At 43.2% G+C, this 20,707-nt stretch overlaps 1 protein-coding gene across 1 annotated transcript in view; it reads right to left on the bottom strand.

The window, feature by feature from the left end:
* The window catches only part of LOC126093250 (serine/threonine-protein phosphatase 6 regulatory ankyrin repeat subunit C-like), a 289,268-nt gene that overhangs the window by 196,140 nt on the left and 72,421 nt on the right, over positions 1 to 20,707 (bottom strand). Inside the window, exon 4 of the mRNA XM_049908709.1 lies at positions 6,640 to 6,936. Coding sequence (XP_049764666.1) covers positions 6,640 to 6,936 — 297 coding nt within the window. The remainder of the gene's footprint in view (positions 1 to 6,639; positions 6,937 to 20,707) is intronic.

Here is a 20,707-nt window from a genome sequence, read left to right as displayed (position 1 = left end):
CCCTATGAGTCACAAATTTCACTTGATACCCATTTGACCATACTTTTGACATTGAGGGCAGGTGTGGTACTGAGTCAAATGCTTTTTGGAAATCAAGAAATACTGCATCTACTTGACTGCCTTGATCTAAAGCTTTCAATGTAACATGTGAGAAAAGTGCAAGTTGGGTTTCATTTGATTGATGTTTTGGAATCAATACTGGTTGGCATGGAGGAGACCACTCTGTTTAAGACCCCTTATTATTTTTCAGCTCAGAATATGTTCTAAGATTCTTTGTCGAGGATACTGAACGGTAGTTTTGCGGATCACTTCTGCTACCCTTCTTGTAGACAGATGTGACCTGTGCTCTTTTCCAAGAACTGGGCACAGATTTTTGTTCAAGGGACCTATGATACACTGTAGTTAGAGGGGGGAGGGGAAGAGAGAGAGAGAGAGAGAGAGAGAGAGAGAGAGAGAGAGAGATGAAATCTGCTAGGAATTTCATTGGGCCCTGGAACTTTATACAATTTTAACGATTTTAGCTTTTTATGAACACCACTGATACTAGTACTGAGTTCACCTATCTTTCCAGTGATACAAGTGTGTGTAACATCCCACCAGTTAGTGAATAGTTAAAAATGGTTTAAATACCTGTGAATATCTTGCCTTTGGTGTCCCTCGACGACTGCATACATGAGCTAAAATATGCTTGTTCAACAAATACAGGACACCATAATGGATTTCACTACAATTATGTAGGCCACAATTGAAGTAAAGTAAGTATGTAGAGTTATTCATTTCAAAACCTGTATCATATGAGCTCATGATAATCCTTCGGTGTAATAAGACTCATTGTTACTACTACAGCTATGGTAGCACATACTACACTGGTGATATGCAATAGTCCAGATGCAGTGATTTGATAGAAATGCGTGTGTGAGGTCCAATGCATTGTTCAACACTAATACTCAACAAAGTATGAATATAAAGTCACATATCATTCTGCCTTTTGCGATATTAAATCAAACTGTTTAACACTCCGAAATAATCCATCACTTCACTGTTCTAATATGCTGTTTTGGACAATATCCAACACACGAGTTGCTATATTGTAAATCCAAACCTGAATGATGCACCAAGAACTTATCTCAATTGTAGTGGGTCCACCACTCAACTCTCCTAACAATACTCGAGGCCGAGTATTTATACTCTTCCCACAATGTACTATTGGTTATAATAATGCAAAACATAATTTATAATATGAAACAGTTTAACAATATTATCAAACACTCTATAATATTCCCTACTTTGCTAGAACAAGTTTACGACATTTTCTAAACACATAAAAATCACTTTAATATATCTAAAAACAAAGATGATGAGACTTACCAAACAAAAGCGCTGGCAGGTCGATAGACACACAAACAGACACAAACATACACACAAATTTCAAGCTTTCCCAACAAACGGTTGCTTCATCAGGAAAGAGGGAAGGAGAGGGAAAGACGAAAGGATGTGGGTTTTAAGGGAGAGGGTAAGGAGTCATTCCAATCCCGGGAGTGGAAAGACTTACCTTACGGGGAAAAAAGGACAGGTATACACTCGCACACACACACATATCCATCCGCACATACACAGACACAAGCAGACATTTGTAAAGGCAAAGAGTTTGGGCAGAGATGTCAGTCGAGGTGGAAGTAAAGAGGCAAAGATGTTGTTGAAAGACAGGTGAGGTATGAGTGGCGGCAACTTGAAATTAGCGGAGGTTGAGGCCTGGCGGATATCGAGAAGAGAGGATATACTGAAGGGCAGGTTCCCATCTCCGGAGTTCTGACAGGTTGGTGTTACTGGGAAGTATCCAGATAACCTGGACGGTGTAACACTGTGCCAAGATGTGCTGGCCATGCACCAAGGCATGTTTAGCCACAGGGTGATCCTCATTACCAACAAACACTGTCTGCCTGTGTCCATTCATGCGAATGGACAGTTTGTTGCTGGTCATTCCCACATAGAAAGCTTCACAGTGTAGGCAGGTCAGTTGGTAAATCATGTGGGTGCTTTCACACGTGGCTCTGCCTATGATCGTGTACACCTTCCGGCTGTTCTAAATTGCGGTTGGCCTTTTTGTGTGTATGTTTGTGTTTGTTTATGTGTCTATCGACCTGCCAGCATGCCACCCTCCACCTTAAAAAACTATCCAATCTCCTGGTTTCCCACCTCCGGAAAGGCGACTCACTCACCCTTCACTCCCTTTCCAGCAAACCTCAACCTCCTCTAATTGCACACAAACCCAGTCTCTCCCATCTACTCAACCTCCCACTTCCAGCTCCACTCCCTCCAAAACCTCAAAATTCCAATCAACACAATCTGGAACCACAACACCCTAATTCAGTAGTTAACCTTTCCTCCAAACCTCTCTCCCAATCCGAAACCTCTGTCCTATCCAAAGGCTTCACCTTCAGCCCCACTCCCAGATTCAACCAAACAGCCCTCGTCAAAGATTTACTGTCCTATACTCGTACTCTCTGCTGGAAATATCACTTTGCCACAAAGAAAAATGATCCTAATCCTACTCCTAATGGTCCAACTCCCCAAGACACTATCCAAATTGAACCCTGCTTGGAACAGTTCCGTCCTCCTCTTCCTCAAAATCACCCCCTCCAAACCTTCCAGGAATTTCTGACTTCCAGCCTTGCCTCTCAATCCTTCATAAAAAAACCTTAATCCTACTCCCAACATCACCACTGCTGAAGCCCAAGCTATCCGTGATCTGAAGGCTGACCGTTCCATCGTCATTCTTCCGGCGGACAAGGGTTCCACGACAGTGGTACTTGATCGTCGGGAGTATGTGCTGAGGGACTGCGTCAGCTTTCAGACAACACCACATACAAAGTTTGCCAAGGCAATCCCATTCCTGATGTCCAGGCAGAGCTTCAAGGAATCCTCAGAACCTTAGGCCCCCTACAAAACCTTTCACCTGACTCCATCAACCTCCTGACCCCACTGACACCCCGCACCCCTACCTACTACCTTCTTCCTAAAATTCACAAACCCAATCATCCCGGCCGCCCCATTGTAGCTGGTTACCAAGCCCCCACTGAACGTATCTCTGCCTACGTAGATCAACACCTTCAACCCATTACATGCAGTCTCCCATCCTTCATGAAAGACACCAACCACTTTCTCGAACGCCTGGAATCCTTACCCAGTCTGTTACCCCTGGAAACCATCCTTGTAACCATTGATGCCACTTCCTTACACACAAATATTCCGCACGTCCAGGGCCTCACTGCGATGGAGCACTTCCTTTCACGCCGATCACCTGCCACCCTACCTAAAACCTCTTTTCTCATTATCTTAGCCAGCTTCATCCTGACCCACAACTTCTTCACTTTTGAAGGCCAGACCTACCAACAATTAAAGGGAACAGCCATGGGTACCAGGATGGCCCCCTCATACGCCAACCTATTCATGGGTCGCTTAGAGGAAGCCTTCTTGGTTACCCAGGCCTGCAAACCCAAAGTTTGGTACAGATTTATTGATGACATCTTCATGATCTGGACTCACAGTGAAGAAGAACTCCAGAATTTCCTCTCAAACCTCAACTCCTTTGGTTCCATCAGATTCACCTGGTCCTACTCTAAATCCCATGCCACTTTCCTTGAAGTTGACCTCCATCTGTCCAATGGCCAGCTTCACATGTCCGTCCACATCAAACCCACCAACAAGCAACAGTACCTCCATTATGACAGCTGCCACCCATTCCACATCAAACAGTCCCTTCCCTACAGCCTAGGTCTTCGTGGCAAACGAATCTGCTCCAGTCCGGAATCCCTGAACTATTACACCAACAACTTGAAAACAGCTTTCGCATCCCGCGACTACCCTCCCGACCTGGTACAGAAGCAAATAACCAGAGCCACTTCCTCATCCCTTCAAAACCAGAACCTCCCACAGAAGAACCCCAAAAGTGCCCCACTTGTGACAGGATACTTTCCGGGACTGGATCAGACTCTGAATGTGGCTCTCCAGCAGGGATACGACTTCCTCAAATCCTTCCCTGAAATGAGATCCATCCTTCATGAAATCCTCCCCACTCCACCAAGAGTGTCTTTCCGCCGTCCACCTAACCTTCGTAACCTCTTAGTTCATCCCTATGAAATCCCCAAACCACCTTCCCTACCCTCTGGCTCCTACCCTTGTAACCGCCCCCAGTGTAAAACCTGTCCCACGCACCCTCCCACCACCACCTACTCCAGTCCTGTAAGCCGGAAGGTGTACACGATCAAAGGCAGAGCCACGTGTGAAAGCATCCACGTGATTTACCAACTGACCTGCCTACACTGTGAAGCTTTCTATGTGGGAATGACCAGCAACAAACTGTCCATTTGCATGAATGGACACAGGCAGACAGTGTTTGTTGGTAATGAGTATCACCCTGTGGCTAAACATGCCTTGGTGCATGGCCAGCACATCTTGGCACAGTGTTACACCGTCCAGGTTATCTGGATACTTCCCAGTAACACCAACCTGTCAGAACTCCGGAGATGGGAACTTGCCCTTCAGTATATCCTCTCTTCTCGATATCCGCCAGGCCTCAACCTCCGCTAATTTCAAGTTGCCGCCACTCATACCTCACCTGTCTTTCAACAACATCTTTGCCTCTTTACTTCCACCTCGACTGACATCTCTGCCCAAATTCTTCGCCTTTACAAATGTCTGCTTGTGTCTGTGTATGTGCGGATGGATATGTGTGTGTGTGCGAGTGTATACGTGTCCTTTTTTCCCCCCTAAGGTAAGTCTTTCCGCTCCCGGGATTGGAATGACTCCTTACCCTCTCCCTTAAAACCCACATCCTTTCGTCTTTCCCTCTCCTTCCCTCTTTCCTGATGAAGCAACCGTTTGTTGTGAAAGCTTGAATTTTGTGTGTATGTTTGTGTTTGTTTGTGTGTCTATCGACTTGCCAGCGCTTTTGTTTGGTAAGTCTCATCATCTTTGTTTTTAGATATATTTTTCCCACGTGGAATGTTTCCCTCTATTACATAAATATCACATTAATATTGAAGTGGCAGAAATAAGCATTCTAACAATGCTAAATGGTCAATTACCTATATTTTGTTAAATAGGCTCAAGATTTAATTCCTACCATTCACAGATGATGAGAACGAAATATATTATTCTTTTATCTAAACTTTTTCCATATATTAATTTCGTGAATCTGATTTTGATTGTTTATGGTACAAAGGGTATTGTAACTGCTATTGTTTGGTATTGTTAGTATTCTTCTAAAAGCCTTTTTCCTATTATCGAAAAGTAATTGAATTTAACTACAGCTGGAGATATCAGAGCATTGATCTAGTATTACATAATGCAGGGGTGGTAACCATAAGACTGGAATGTTACAGGTTCAATCGGGACAATATTCCTAGGTTTTCCTTTGTAGAGGAACATTTGAAAACAGAGTTAACCATTCCCGTTTTTTGCTTTGCTATCCTCATTTTCAGTTCCGATTTCATTTGTTAGGAACTTGACATGCTTTGGTGCTATTAAAACCCTTCACACAGCACCACAATATCTTTGAGTTTTGCGAAAGTTCACTTGACAATATTCCGCTACGGTAGTCACAGAAGACTTCACACATTGCCATTTTGACAGCCAAATGTGTTTCATTCAGCATTGCTCTATCTACAGTCCTATACTTTGCTTTACACCTATTAAGTGGTAGCCTCTATTTCTTTAGATGTTTCTTTACAATGGATGTATACCACAGAGGGTCCCTCCCATTATGAAGTATACTACTGAATGGATATTTACCCAGTGCATGGTCAACTATTCTATTAAACTTGTGTTTACAGCTACTGTTCTGAAGAATCCACTGAATTTAGTTTCCAATTTTTTCAGCTTAACACAAGCTGCCTAGCATCTCTTGTCACCATGCAATTTAACAGCATTTGCTTTATCAGGTTTATCTGCTTCATGCCTTAAATGCACTAAATTATTTTTGGTTTGTTCTTGGAATATTCAGTTGTTTCTAGCTTGTTTGATGACATGATGCAGAACAGAATGTGTTAAACAGAATACAATACATCCAGGAATTCAATCACACCATGGGATCAACTATAATCTCACCTGTGATAACCAGACCTTTGGGGTTAGGGAATAGCCTGATTTTTTCAGCTTTTCTGTAATTCACACTAGTTTATATTGGGCTGAATTTACTAAGAGTGCTACAGCTGGAAAGCTCAAACCTTAAAATTTATAAATAAAATCGATTAAACAGGATTCCTAAAACAACAAGTAATTATATTACCACTGTGAAATGTGACTATAACTCCAATACCACTGTTTCCCTAATATCAGGGCTGTTTATCAAAGAATGCAGCAACAATGAAATATTACAAAATCTGATAATACTCTGAGCTCTATCTGAGCTCCATATTTTACGTTTCTTCTCTCTGATAATTTAGCACCTAGTGGCTAAGAAAATTGCTTTAAGATAAAGAACTGTTGTCAACATTTCCTTGTTTCTTTTAGTCTTATTACTTCATAATATCTTTTAGAGTAGACATTTTAGTAACATCTGCTATATTTTAAAATGATACTCAAATAATTATAATAAATTATTTAAACACAGCAAGGAAGACACTCTTAATTACGTACGCCATTTGGAGAGCTTGAACATAACATTAGTGGTGTCTGCCCATATTTGTCTTTGCAGTCAATAGGTACCCAATCTCCTTCCAACAGGTACTTCAGTACTTTCCATGACCTAGATGCAGCAGCATGGTGAAGAACAGTTCTGCCATAAATGTCCAGTGAATCCATTGGAATACCTGAATCCTGGTAAAATTTGAATGTCTCCACGTGCCAGGAACGAGCTGCTACATGAAGTGCTGTCTCCCCCAGGACATTTCTGGCATGTACATTAGCACCAGCTGATACCAGGTACTCTATAACCTAAGAGGAAGGAGTATCTTTCAACTTAATACTGAAATTATAAATTTATTTAGCTCTTAAACTAAAATATGGTGTAACAATAACATACATATAATATTCATATTACTAGAATGATAATTAATTACATTTCTCATAATATCAAATACAAATGAATTATGTGCTACTGTTCCTTTCAAGCAAATTTGTGTTGAAAACTAAAAATCACATAAGAAAATACATATACTACTGTGGCAACCTTTCACCGCACAGCTGTCTTAGCAGCTGCATATGTCCCTAGTTCACAATGGCCATCTGCCAATGCAGCGAGTTTCTATCTTTTGTGTGTTACATCCCAAGCTATTGATCCTGCCATCTGACAAATTCCTGCATACTACACTCGCTGGCTACCGGTAGACAACAACAGCTCGGTCTGTAGTGAGACTTCCACCGACCTAGCCTCGACCAGTCTCCATACTCACGGTGTCAATATTAGTTCCTTCTCTGCACCCACACTGCTACAGACACACCACATGGTGACATGTACTGTGAAATTTTGAAAGACACATGTGCCACATCGTCTCTACTCCTGCTATGCAGCTGGATGTGCAAATGGTGCTTCATGCTGCATCTTCTGCCAAAGACTATTAATTCCACACCTCACACTGGAATATTGTTGTGTTGGTGAAACTCAGGGACAAGACTGTTACCTTGATCAGCTTTCTCATTTTCTACTGTGCCACACCTCTTTTGGCACCAACCACGACGGCATGAGACTTTGCTCAGAACTTATGAATTTCAAGACTATTATGTGTTTGTCTTTGTAGTTGCCTAGTTGGTAATTAGATGTGTTCCTTCACCATATGTGAACATTGTTCTTTGTACTGTGCCTACCATTCCTTGCTCTACTATTTCATAATCAACTTATAAAATAGGTAAGGAAACATTCCTACACTGGTGACCTGGCAACAGACTCCATCGACTTAATTTGCTATTTTGACCTGGTGTTGGCTGCCTCGTTCTGTTAGCACTCGTTGTGACTTTTGCACACATGCGCGAACCTTCAGCAACTTCCATTTTCTTGCTACAGAAACAAGAGTTTCGCAACATGAGCCACTTGTCTTGTATGTTTTGCCATCCATTGTGCAACCTGGCAGCAATGGCTTCCCTCTTCACCCCAACATACACTTCACCACATGCGGCTGCCATTCTGGTGCCACATGGCATCATCACCAAGTTCACCATGCACCTTGCAGAACTGGAAGGCAGCAACACCAACCTGCACATGGCAATGCGACCACCGGCAACCCAACCACTGTCATCAGACTCCACAATGACACCTGCATCAATCCCTGCTTCTGCTACCTCCACCACTGTTCCTCCCTGCTTTGACATGCTGACACCTGTTGCCCTATAGAGCCGCCACCATTTTGTCAGGCTGTGCCACAGCTCACCTACCAATTTTCACTCTATGGGACATGCACCTGTGGTTTTCCTGGCAGACACCATCTCCACCAGCAGCGGCATCACTCAGGACGCCACCGAGTTTGCTACGTGATCAGCCAGCTTGAGTCAGCCTATGTGATGGAGGCCCACATAGTCATTTCGTTATCTCCAAACACCACCTGCAATGAGACACTCCAGCACCATCTCATGACAGAACTCACGTCGTCTGAAATGCAGTGCATCTGGCCCCCATTCCCCTTGAGCAGTGTGGGGACTGGAAACCCTCACAAGTCCTGCACCTTCTCTGAAACCTGATGGGGCCATAAATGGTCTCTGACAACTTCCTACACAACATCTGGCTAGCTCACCTCCCGGCCCCAATACAGACAGCTGTGGCGTCACACGCTGACCTCTCCTTCAGCAACGCTGCCAGCCTCACCATGTTCACAAGATGCTGGCCTCACTGCCTGCAACTGTCATCGCCACGTGATAGAGCCACCACCATCCGGCATAGCCAGCTGGCCGTCACTCCACCAGCCACCCCATTTTGAGCCACCCTTGCCACTCGACATACAATTAATGACATACCAGCTGCTCCAGTCCCGCCAGCTCACAGCCAGCAGCCAGTAACTGGGGGTATATGACATCCTCACCCATCTCAGCACCTACATGACAATGCTGCAAGCTACTGTGGCCTGCATTGATTCCAATCGCCACTGTCCGTGCAGCTCCAGCCACTGGTGGAACAACAACTACTGCTGCCACAGCTCTAGCCAACCTACAAACACTTTTCACAACATAGCCAGCCTCTGCTGTTCCAATGAGCATTTCGGCCTGGATGCTGTGAACTGCAGGGAGCCTGCTCCTGGCACCCAAATGGAAATGGTCACTGCAATTATGCACACCCAGCTGTTGCTCAATTTCCCAGCATCTGTTCATCCATGACGTTTGCTCTGCTATGCCATTCCTGATCAACAGCTTCTCCACGTTGTCAATTTACTGTACCAGCTCGTACAAGACCCTGGCACCATCTCAGCTATCGTCCTGAAGGCAGCAAACAACACCACCGTCACCACCTATGGCATACATCACCAAGACCTTGATCTCGGCCTCCAACGGGACCTCCCCTGGACCTTTACTATCACTGACGTCACTGACCCCATTATCACTGCAGACTTCATTTGACACTACTGCCTGCTTGCTAGCGTTGCATGCTGACACCTCATTGACAGTGACAGGGAGCTCAACAAAGTGCACCACTCATTTCGCTGTTCCTTTAGACATGAAGCAGGCCGCGTGGAATGGCCACGTGGTTTGAGATGTCATGTCATGAATTGTGCAGCCTCTCCTGCTGGAGGTTCGAGGCCTCCCTCCCTCATGCATGGGTATGTGTGTTGTTCTTAGCATAAGTTCGTTTAAGTCTAGGGACCGATGACCTCAGCTGTTTGGCCACTTAGAAATTCACACACATACACACACACACACACACACACACACACACACACACACACATTAAGCAGGTGGCATATTCCAGCCCCTATTCCGACCTAAAGGCACAATTTCCTGCTCTCACATGCCCATCCAGCGCCCCTCATAAGGTCCACCAATCAACTGTCCACTACACTGACACCACTCCTGGACAACCCGTCTTCTGCCGGCCATGGCAGCTACCACTGCACAGACTCAGCATCGCCAAGATTGAATTTGACAGGCCGTTCACTGCCTGTGTGCTGCACCCTTTTAAGAGCCCGTGGGCATCTGCTCTTCACTTTGTCAAGAAGAAGGAAGACTCCTGTACCCAAGGAGTGATTACCAGAAGCTAAAAAACCCCACCATACCTGACTGATACACAGTGCTGTTCTTAAGCAGCTAAAATAATGCGCTAGCCCAAGCTACAAGTTTCAGCACAAATGACTGCACGAGGCTCTCATCCAGACATACAAGTACATCCAGAACGCCACCATCATCATGCCACTTGCACTCTACAATGATGCGTGTACGTCCTTCGGCCTCCATAATGGCACCCAAATGTGACAGTGTTTCTTGGGCAGCACATTGCATGGCTTGCCCTGCTGTTTTGCCTACTTTGATGACATACTCGTGTCTTCTGTGATGCCCAAGGGACACCACGAGCACCTCTGCAGTATTTTCAAATGCCTCCAGGATGCTGGCATCATAGTCAACACAGTAAAGTGCATTATTGGTGCTAGCAAGGTGGTATTCCTGGACCTTGTCATCTCCCCCGTCAGCTAACATCCCCTGTCGTCAAAGTACAAGCCATCCTCAATTTCCCGAGCCCAGAGACATATAAAGACCTCTGTCACTTCCACGGCATGTTAAACTTCTCCTGCCACCATCTGACAAATGCCACTGCTAGCAGAAGCTACACACCACCACAATCCAAGGTGGCCAAATGAAGGGGAACTAGCCAGTGCTGTGAATGAATAAAATAGAAGACAGCTTCTCTGCTGCTATGCATGACTTTGAGAATGCTACTCTGCTCACCATTTCCACCCCACTTGCCATCAAGGTCGACACCAGCTAGACAGCCAATGGACTGTCCCGCAGCAATATGTCGGTGACATCTGGCAACCACTTACTTTCTTCCCCAGCAAGCTCTCTGCCACTCAATGATGCTGGAGCGCATGCAACACAGTATACTTGCAATCTATGAGGCAAATACTTTTAGGCATGTCACTTCATAGTCTTCACCGAACAAGCCCATAATGTAGGCCCTTGCAAAGAACTTCAACCAGTGTTGCCATCAATCCTGGCAGCTGTCATTCAATCCCGAATTTACTACCAACATACATCACATAGCCAGAATTGACAATGTCGTCACTGACTGCCTCACCCACACCTGCACTTTCATCTTGAGGCATTAGCACGGTCCCGGAGCATGACTCGGAATTTGCCCCCTCGTGTCTGGATGACGTCACTGCACTCTGCCTTCAATGTATGCCAGCTCCTGGCTCAGACAACAGTATGTGAGGTGCAATGTATCCACCAGCTCACTGTGCCTGTTCCTGCCCAGCGCCTTCCACAAGGCCGCATTCGACCATTTACATAACCTGGTGCACCCCAACGTGCACAAATCTGCCACTCTGGTGATGGAACATTCCATGTGGCCAGGTATTCAGAGGGAATGCAGGAACTGGGATGGCACCTGCCTCGCCTGTCAGCACATCAAGGTTAGCTGCCACATAAATGACCCCATCGCTGCCTACCTAGATTTCACACATTACTATGCCCACATTTACATGGACTTCATCAGCCCTCTACCTTCCTCTGATGGCTGCCGCTACCTCCTCACCATGGTGGACAGGTTCCCCCACTGGCCTGAGACAACACCAATTCCTGACATAACTGTCGCCATGGTAGCCACCACCTTCGTCTCCACATGGATCACCTGTTTCAGCTGTCACTGTGGACCACAGATACCAGTTTACATCTGCCCTTTATCACATGCTAACAGACCTCTACGGCATTGGTTTCCACCAAACATGGAGCTGCCATCTGTCCACCAATGGCACGGTGGAACGGTTCCATTGTACCTTGACGGCCTCTCTCACCTGCCATAGCAAGAGATGGGCCGCTGCCCTGCCCCCAGTACTCCTCAGCCTCAATATTGCTTGCCTACCTTGGGATGTCTGCCACTGAACTTGTTTACAGCCAGCCACTCGCTGTCCCAGCTGACTTCCTGGAGCCCGCCCACCTACCTGCAGATGACATCATCACTGAGTTTGTCACCATCCTGCAGTACTGCACGGCTCACCTGCAACCCTTCCTCATTCACGGTGACCTCACACCACGCACACACTTTATGTTACGCATCGACACTCACCAGCCCCCACTTTACCCACACAATTTCCAGCCCCCACAGGGTTCTGAAGTAGGACTCCAAGATATTTACATTTCAACTCCACAACACCCCTACCAGCATTTCCATCGAAAGACTCAGGCTTGCTATATGCTGCCAGATCCCATACCGTTCAGCCCGACCATCATCCTCATTAAAACCACACTGCTGCCGCCACCTGTGCTGCCGAGCACCCCAACCACCGAAGTCTTCTTGGCATAGGCCTGTCACACTACAATTGAGGAAACCATGGGAAACCTACCGTGCTATGATGGTGCCACCCTATCTCACTGGCCATTGACAACAAAGGCACCAGTCTGCCTGATGCAGAGGATGCCCACACCCCTTCCTCCATACCACCAATCCCTGATACAGCGAATTCCCCTCTGCTGCTGTCAACAGCCAGCTATGCCACCAACACTGCATCACAGTGTCCACCACTTCCACAACAGTGTTATTTTTTGCACTCCCAGCAGTGCACTCCACAGCTGCCACTGCCCATCCTCACACTGGAGGCACTGGCAATTCAGACTCACAGTGCCCAGCACGTGCACTTTCAGCTATCAAATGACCCACCATGCTGCCACCCAGCAGTCATGCTCCACCCACTTCACACTTCACACATCACACTTGGCACCCTCAAGTCCAGCACCTGCCCTCATCACATGACTGGCAACTGCAGTCTTGATCCCATCGCCAACATCCTCACCACAGGTATAAGATGCTGCCTCCCACTGGTAGCAGCCTTCGCCATCATCACCTTGCTCACAGCCAATGCTCCCCTCATGCAGAGGGTGATGGGGGGACTTTGTGGAAGCCTTTTGTTGCACATCTATTTTAGCAGCTCCTAGCTTACAAGGCAGCAAGTTTCTCCATTCACTTGTTTCTTCTGCCCCGAGCTATAGATCCTGCCATGTGACCAGGTACTTATGCATCTACATCTACATGGATACTCTGCAAATCACATTTAAGTGTGTGGCAGAGGGTTCATCAAACCACCTTCACATTTCTCTATTATTCCAATCTCGTATAGCACGCGGACAGAATGAACAACTAAATCTTTCCGTATGAGTTCTGATTTCCCTTATTTTATCGTGGTGATCGTTTCTCCCTAAGTAGGTCGGTGTCAACAAAATGTTTTTGCATTCAGAGGAGAAAGTTGGTGGAATTTCATGAGAAGATTCCGTCACAATGTAAAACGCCTTTCTTTTAACAATTTCCAGCCCAAATCCTGTATCATTTCTGTGACACTCTCTCGCATATTTCGCGATAATACAAAACATGCTGTCTTTCTTTGAACTTTCTCGATGTATTCCATCAGTCCTATCTGGTAAGGATCCCACACTGTACAGCAGTATTCTAAAAGAGGATGAACAAGCGTAGTGTAGGCAGTCTCCTTAGTAGGTCTGTTACATTTTCTGAGTGTCCTGCCAATAAAACACAATCTTTGGTTAGCCTTCCCCACAATATTTTCTGTGTGTTCCTTCCAATTTAAGTTGTTCGTAATTGTAATACCTAGGCATTTCATTGAATTTACAGCTTTTAGATTAGACTGATTTATCGTGCAACCGAAGTTTAACGAGTTCCTTTTAGCACTCATGTGGATGACCTCACACTTTTCGTTATTCACGGTCAACTGCCATTTTTTGCACCGTTCAGATATTTTTTTCTAAAACATTTTGCAGTTTGTTTAGATCTTCTGAAGAGTTTATTAGTGGATAAATGACAGCGTCATCTGCAAACAACCAAACACAGCGACTCAGATTGTCTCCAAAATTGTTTATATAGACAAGGAACAGCAAAGGGCCTTTAACACCTACCTTGGGGAACACCAGAAATCACTTCTGTTTTACTCGATGACTTTCCATCAATTACTACGAACTGTGACCTCTCTGACAGGAAATCACAAATCCAGTCACATAACTGAGATGATATTCCATTAGCACACAATTTCGCTACAAGCCGCTTGCGTGATACAGTGTCAAAAGCCATCCAGAAATACGGAATCAATCTGAGGTCCTTTGTCAATAGCACTCAACACTTCATGTGAATAAAGAGCTAGTTGTGTTTCACAGGAACGATGTTTTCTAAACCCATGTTGACTGTGTATCAATAGACCATTATCTGCGAGGTAATTCATTATGTTCGAACACAATATATGTTCTAAAATCCTGCTACATATCGACATTAACGATATGGGCCTGTAATTAAGTGGATTACTCATACTACCTTTCTTGACTATTGGTGTGACCTCTGCAACTTTCCAGTCTTTGGGTACGGATCTTTCGTTGAGCGAACGGTCGTATATGATTGTTAAGTATGGAGCTAATGCATCAGCATACTCTGAAATGAACCTAATTGGTATACAGTCTGGACCAGAAGACTTGCTTTTATTAAGTGATTTAAGTTGCTTCAGTACTCAGAGGATATTTACTTCTACGTTACTCATGTTGGCAGCTGTTCTTGATTCAAGTTCTGCAATATTTACTTTGTCTTCTTTTGTGAAGGCATTTTGGAAGACTGTGTTTAGTAACTCTGCTTTGGCAGCACTCTCTTCTATAGTATCTCCATTGCTATCGCACAGAGAAGGCATCAATTGTTTCTTGCCGCTAACATACTTCACATATAACCAGAATCTCTTTGGATTTTCTGCCAGGTTTCAAGACAACATTTTGTTGTGGAAACTGTTATAGGCATCTCGCATTGAAGTCTGCGCTAAATTTCGAGCTTCTGTAAAAGATCGCCAATCTTGGAGATTCTGTGTCTGTTTGAATTTGGCATGTTTGTTTTGTTGTTTCTGCACTACATTTGCTGGCTACCAGTAGAGATCAACAGCGTGGTTCATAGCGAGATTCCCATTGACCTAGCCTTGAAGAGTTTCCAAATTCTCCTCATGGTGTCAACATCCTGCTCTGCACTAACACTGCTATGGTCAAGCCATGTGGCGACGCATACTGTGGAATTTTGAGAGACACCCGCATCACATTGTCTCTACTCCTGCCATGCAGCTGGGCATGTAAATGGTGTTTTATGCCACATCTTCTGCTAAATTAATTCCGTGCCTCACATCAGAATATTGTTGTGTTGCTCAAACTTGGGGACGAGACTGCCACCTTGCTCGGTGTCCACCTTTTCTACTGCACCACACATCTTTCCAGATGTCAGCAAATGACTTTGTCCAGAACTTATGAATTTTGAGATTATTTCATATGTTCTTTGTAGTTGAATAGATGGTAATTAGATGTGTTCCTTCACCACGTGTGAACATTTTCTTTGTGCAGCACCTATCATGCCTTGCTCTCCTATTTTGTAATCAAATTACAAGTAAGGTAAGGAAACATTCCCGCGCTACAATATCCACATCTACATCTATATACGTACTCCATATAATACAATTTGGTATATAAAAAATTTACTGACCAAACAGCAGCAGCTGGAGAAAAAACATACAAAAGTTAAGGAAATATGCAAGCTTTTGGAACCAGTGGTTCCTTCTTTTGGCAGAAGGGTTCAAGGGATAGGAAGATGGATGAAGGAAAAGGACTGGTGTAGGAAAAGGGGTAACTACGGAAAAGCAATGGTGGCTTGTGCAAAATTTTATCACTGTGCTGCAATATTCCAAAAATTGACAGATTTTTTTTTTCACTATGTCGTCATGATAGGTGTGACTTAATATCATTGCACTTTCCTTCTCATAGTATTGTTTCAAATAGCTTTACCTAGTGCTCTAAGATCATGTTGTTTACATGTCTATGATTTTCACTATGCTTTTTAATAATGCATTAATATGTCTTAAATATTTTACTTCCCCTGCACCCCATGTCATTGTTCCCGAGTAACAAGTATGGGAAGCAAAAATGTCCATTGTGATCCAAAAGCCTGTGAAAGGCAAAGGTTCTGAATTTAAGTCTCAGTCCAGCACAGTGTTTCAACCAGCCAGGATATTTCATATCAGTGCATGATCTACTTCAGACTGAAAAATTCATTTTATAACATTCCATATCCAGTACCTTGGAAAACTAATTATATTAAGTCCAAATTTTCATAGGGTACAGGCAAGGAAATAGGCACAATTTCAATAAAAAATTTTGCAGTTTCATTAATTTTAAAATAGGATTCTACAATTAACATTCATGACATTATTAGAGTTAACTGTCATATTTTAATTTCTCTCTTTGTTATTCAATGTGGACCTATTTTATCAGTCTGCATAGGGACTGAGATTTTAAACAATATCTCATGCTGCTATTAATAAACCGGATACATCTAGTGATAATACATCATGTAAGAAATGGCTGTAAAGAAAATTCCCATGACTGCAATCAAAAGGCAGAACAGTTTGTGCTTACCAAGCAGCAGAAAAGACAGGCACACACAGATAAGCATGAAAAAATTCTAGGTTTCTGTCGAAGAAGTTTCATAAGCTAACCGATGTTTTTGTTGGTAATTTGACTATCTGTACCTTCCACACCAGCTTCTCCTATAAGTACAATATATAATTTTTTTCTGTTCCTAATTTTGATCACTCTGGGAAGACATCCTCCTATTTTTCCAGGAAGCTAGATCATGTTGTTTTGCTGTAATGTTTTTCAATCTTCTTTATATTGTGAAGAGTAAATGGTTGCATGCTTGACCACTTAGCAATGAATAATCCTGATCAAATAAGTAGCATGAGGACAGATACAGAGATTAGTGACCACAAGGTTGTTGTAGCTGGACTTCCTAAGAGACAATATCCACTCCTTTCAATCTGACTATGTATGTGCACGGCACATGTGGTTTAAATTCAAAGATATAGTATCAATGGTGACTGAGAGATATATACCAAATAAATTAATGAGGGATGTTACTGATTCTCCATGGTACACAAAACAGGTCAGAACACTATTCCAGAAGAAATGAAAAAAGTGTGCCAAATTTAAAAGAATGCAAACACCTCAAAATTGATGAAGTTTTATAGAAGCTTGAATTTAGCATGAATTTCAATGTGAGATGCTTTTAATAGTTTCCACAATGAAACTCTGTCTCGAAATTTGGCAGATGACCCAAAGAGGTTCTGGTTGTATATAAAGTGCCAATGACAGGATGCAACCAATAACTTCACTGCATGATAACAATGGTGATGTTGATGAGAGTCGCACTCAGAGTTACTAATCATGGTTTGTCAAAATTCCATCAGAAACAAAGTAAATACTCCAGAATTCGACCAAGAACATCTGCCAACATGATTACCTTAGAGGAAGATATCTTTGCCGTAGTGAAGCAGCTTAAAACACTTACAAAAGGCTAGGCTTGCAGACCAGATTGTATACCAGTCAGATTCCTTTCTGAGTATTCTGATACAGTAGCTCCACACTTAGCAATCATATGCAGCTGCTCCTCATAGGAAGACCTGCACCAAAAGACTGGAAAGATGCACAAGTGACACCAGTATCCAAGAAAGGAAATAGGAGTATTCCAATGAATTACAGACCCATATCACTAACATCGATTTTCAGAGGGATTTTGGAACAAACACTGTGCTCAAACATTATGAATCGCCTCAAAGAAAATGATTTATAGACAAACAGCCAACACATATACAGCAAATATTGTTATAGTGAAACACTACTAGATCTTTATTCTCACAAAGTAATGAGTGCTATTGATAGGGGGCACAAAATTTATATCATATTTTTACGTCTCCAGAAGACTTTTGATACTATTCCTCACAAGTGACTGCTAATTAATTGCATGCCTATATATTATCGTCTCAGTTGTGTGTCAGGTTTGATGGAAAGTCATCACGTAAAATACAAGTAACATTTGGCATTCCCCAAGGTAGTGTTACAGGCACTCTGTTGTTCCTGATCTACATAAATGATTTAAGAGACAATCTGACGCCCCTTGGATTACTTGTAGATGATACTGTCATTTACAATCATGTAAAGTCATAAGATGGTCAAAAAAATTGCAAAGTGATTTAGACAGGATATCTGTATGGTGGCAATTGACTCTAAATCATGAAAAATGAGAAATCATTTGCATGAGCACTAGAAAGAATCTGCTAAATTTCAGTTAAATGATACATCACACAAGTCTAAAGGCTGTAAACTCAACTAAATACTTAGTGATTACAGTTATGAATAACTTAATTTGGAAAAATCACATAGATATTTTTACGGGGAAAGTAAACCAAAGACTGTGATTAACTGGCAAAACACTTAGAAAATATAACATGTTTACTAAAGAGACTGCTTACACTGTGCCTGTCTGCCCTCTTCTGGAGGACTGTTGTGAGACATGGGTCTGCATCAGATAGGGCTGACTGAGAACATAGAAAAAGTTCAGAGAAGGACAGCTTGTTTTGCACTATTTTTGAAACAGTTCAGAGAGTGCCTTGGATATAATACATGAAGTGGGGTGGCAGTCATTCAAACAAAGGCATTTTTCACTGCTTGATCACAATTCTTGTGAAATTTCAGTCATGAACTTTCTCCTCAGAGTGTGAAAATATTTTGTTGCACCCACCTAGGGACAAATGATTACCATAATAAAATAAGAGAAATCAGAGCTCACACAGAAAGATATAAGTATTCATTTTTCCCGAGTCCTGTTCAAGAGTGGAACAGTGGAGAAGTAGCTCAGAGGTGGTTCGATGTATTCTCTGTCAGGCACTTAATTGAGAACTGCAGAGTAATCACATAGATGTAGGTGTAGAACTATTTTCATACACTTTTATACTAAATTATCCCATACACTCACTTTTTTACTGCCACCTATAGCCTTTTGACTCATAAGGGTAGTAATCATAACTAAATTGAACATATCAAACAATGGAAATTCAGAATGGAATATGACAATATTATGAAGGGGTAGCTGCTACTCACCATATAATGGAGATGCTTAGTCATGGATAGGCACAACAAAATATCTGTCAGAAAGTAAGCTTTCAGCCAACAAGGCCTTCATCGGAAATAGACAACATACACATACACTCTCACACTAATGCAACTCATGCACACATGACCATTCTCTGGTTGCTGAGGCCAGACTGCGAACAGCAGTGCATGATGAGAGAAGCCACCGAGTGGTAGCACAGTACCTTCCAGCTTCTTTAATAAACCTTTCAGTGTGGCAACTGGAAGAAGGGAGCAGTGGAAGAACAAACCAGCACACTGTTGTGGCACAGACATGACGAAAAACATAAGTTACAAGAAACCAACAACTATTTATGTGGTCATGGGGGAAGAGGCTAACCCTGCCACTTCTGAAGATAATCGGATACGGAAAAAGTTGAGGCAAGAAATAAGGAAACAGGCCTTTAATACTGCAGTCTTGGTTTTATAGATGACAGTTATCAAATGGGGATATCCAATGGTCAACGTAACCTTCCAGCAGGTGGAGCTTGTTCAGGTGGTCCTCACTAGAATACCAACAGATCCAGGAGGTACTCTAAGGAAGAAGGATGGTGGGTATACAAGGACAGTGAGTGAGATACTGGATATGCTCCTCAGGACTCACTTCCCTCAATGCCCTCTGGCAGAAAACACAGACCAAGAGTCAGTCACTGTGAGGCTTCGTTTTGAAGATAATCAAATGGAGAACTGGAAATCTGCCAGAGAATGTGTCAATTTCAGAAAAATACAGTGCGCAATGGGAATGTTTCAACCGTTCAAGTCACCAAGCCCAGATGGAATCTTCCCATCTCTACTTGAACCAGCAGGAGAGGGATTAATTAGATACCTGCATACACTGTTTAGCATCAGTCTAGCAGCAGGTATCATTCCTAATGCTTGGAGAACAGTGAGAATTCTTTTCATTACAAAGACAGGGAGAATTTATGATACCACAGCTAAGGATATGAGACCAATCAGTGTCTCTTCCTTTCTTCTAAACACATTAGAAAAACTGGTTAATGTGCACTTTTAGGAAAACAGGTTATGTGAAATTCCTGCACATGTAAACCAGCATGCATACCAACCAGGCAAATCATGTGAAACAGCACTTTACCAATTTCTTGTGAGGGTAGTAAAAACTCTACACTTTCAGGAAATTGCTCTCTGCATCTTCCTAGATATCAAGGGTTTTTTTAGCAATACAACCTTCAAATCCATGGTTACTGAGACCACCATACCCAGGTGGATTAAGACCATACTGAGTAGAAGAAAGATAAAAGCTACAATGATGAATGAGATGGGTGTCTGCAAGGAGGGGTCTTGTCCCCACTGCTGTAGAATCTAGAAGTGAAGGAACTCATTAAAGAGTTAAATATTATTGCAAACGATATGCACATGATTTAGTCATAGTAATACTTAGGAAATTTGCTGACACAATGTGCAAAACTGGTGCAAAAAACAGGATCTGAGAGTCACTCCTAAGAAAACTGTTGTAGTACCATTTACAAGCAAGCATATTCAATAAACGTAATGGTGGGATCTCAAGCTTGTCTATGAAACTCTACCAGTAGAGGGGGTAGTGAAGTGTCTAGTGGTAATCCTGGATGTGAAA

This window comes from Schistocerca cancellata, chromosome 1 (genome assembly GCF_023864275.1).
Source record: "Schistocerca cancellata isolate TAMUIC-IGC-003103 chromosome 1, iqSchCanc2.1, whole genome shotgun sequence".
In the NCBI taxonomy this organism is placed as follows: domain Eukaryota; kingdom Metazoa; phylum Arthropoda; class Insecta; order Orthoptera; family Acrididae; genus Schistocerca; species Schistocerca cancellata.
This window is presented reverse-complemented; position numbering and strand designations above follow the sequence as displayed.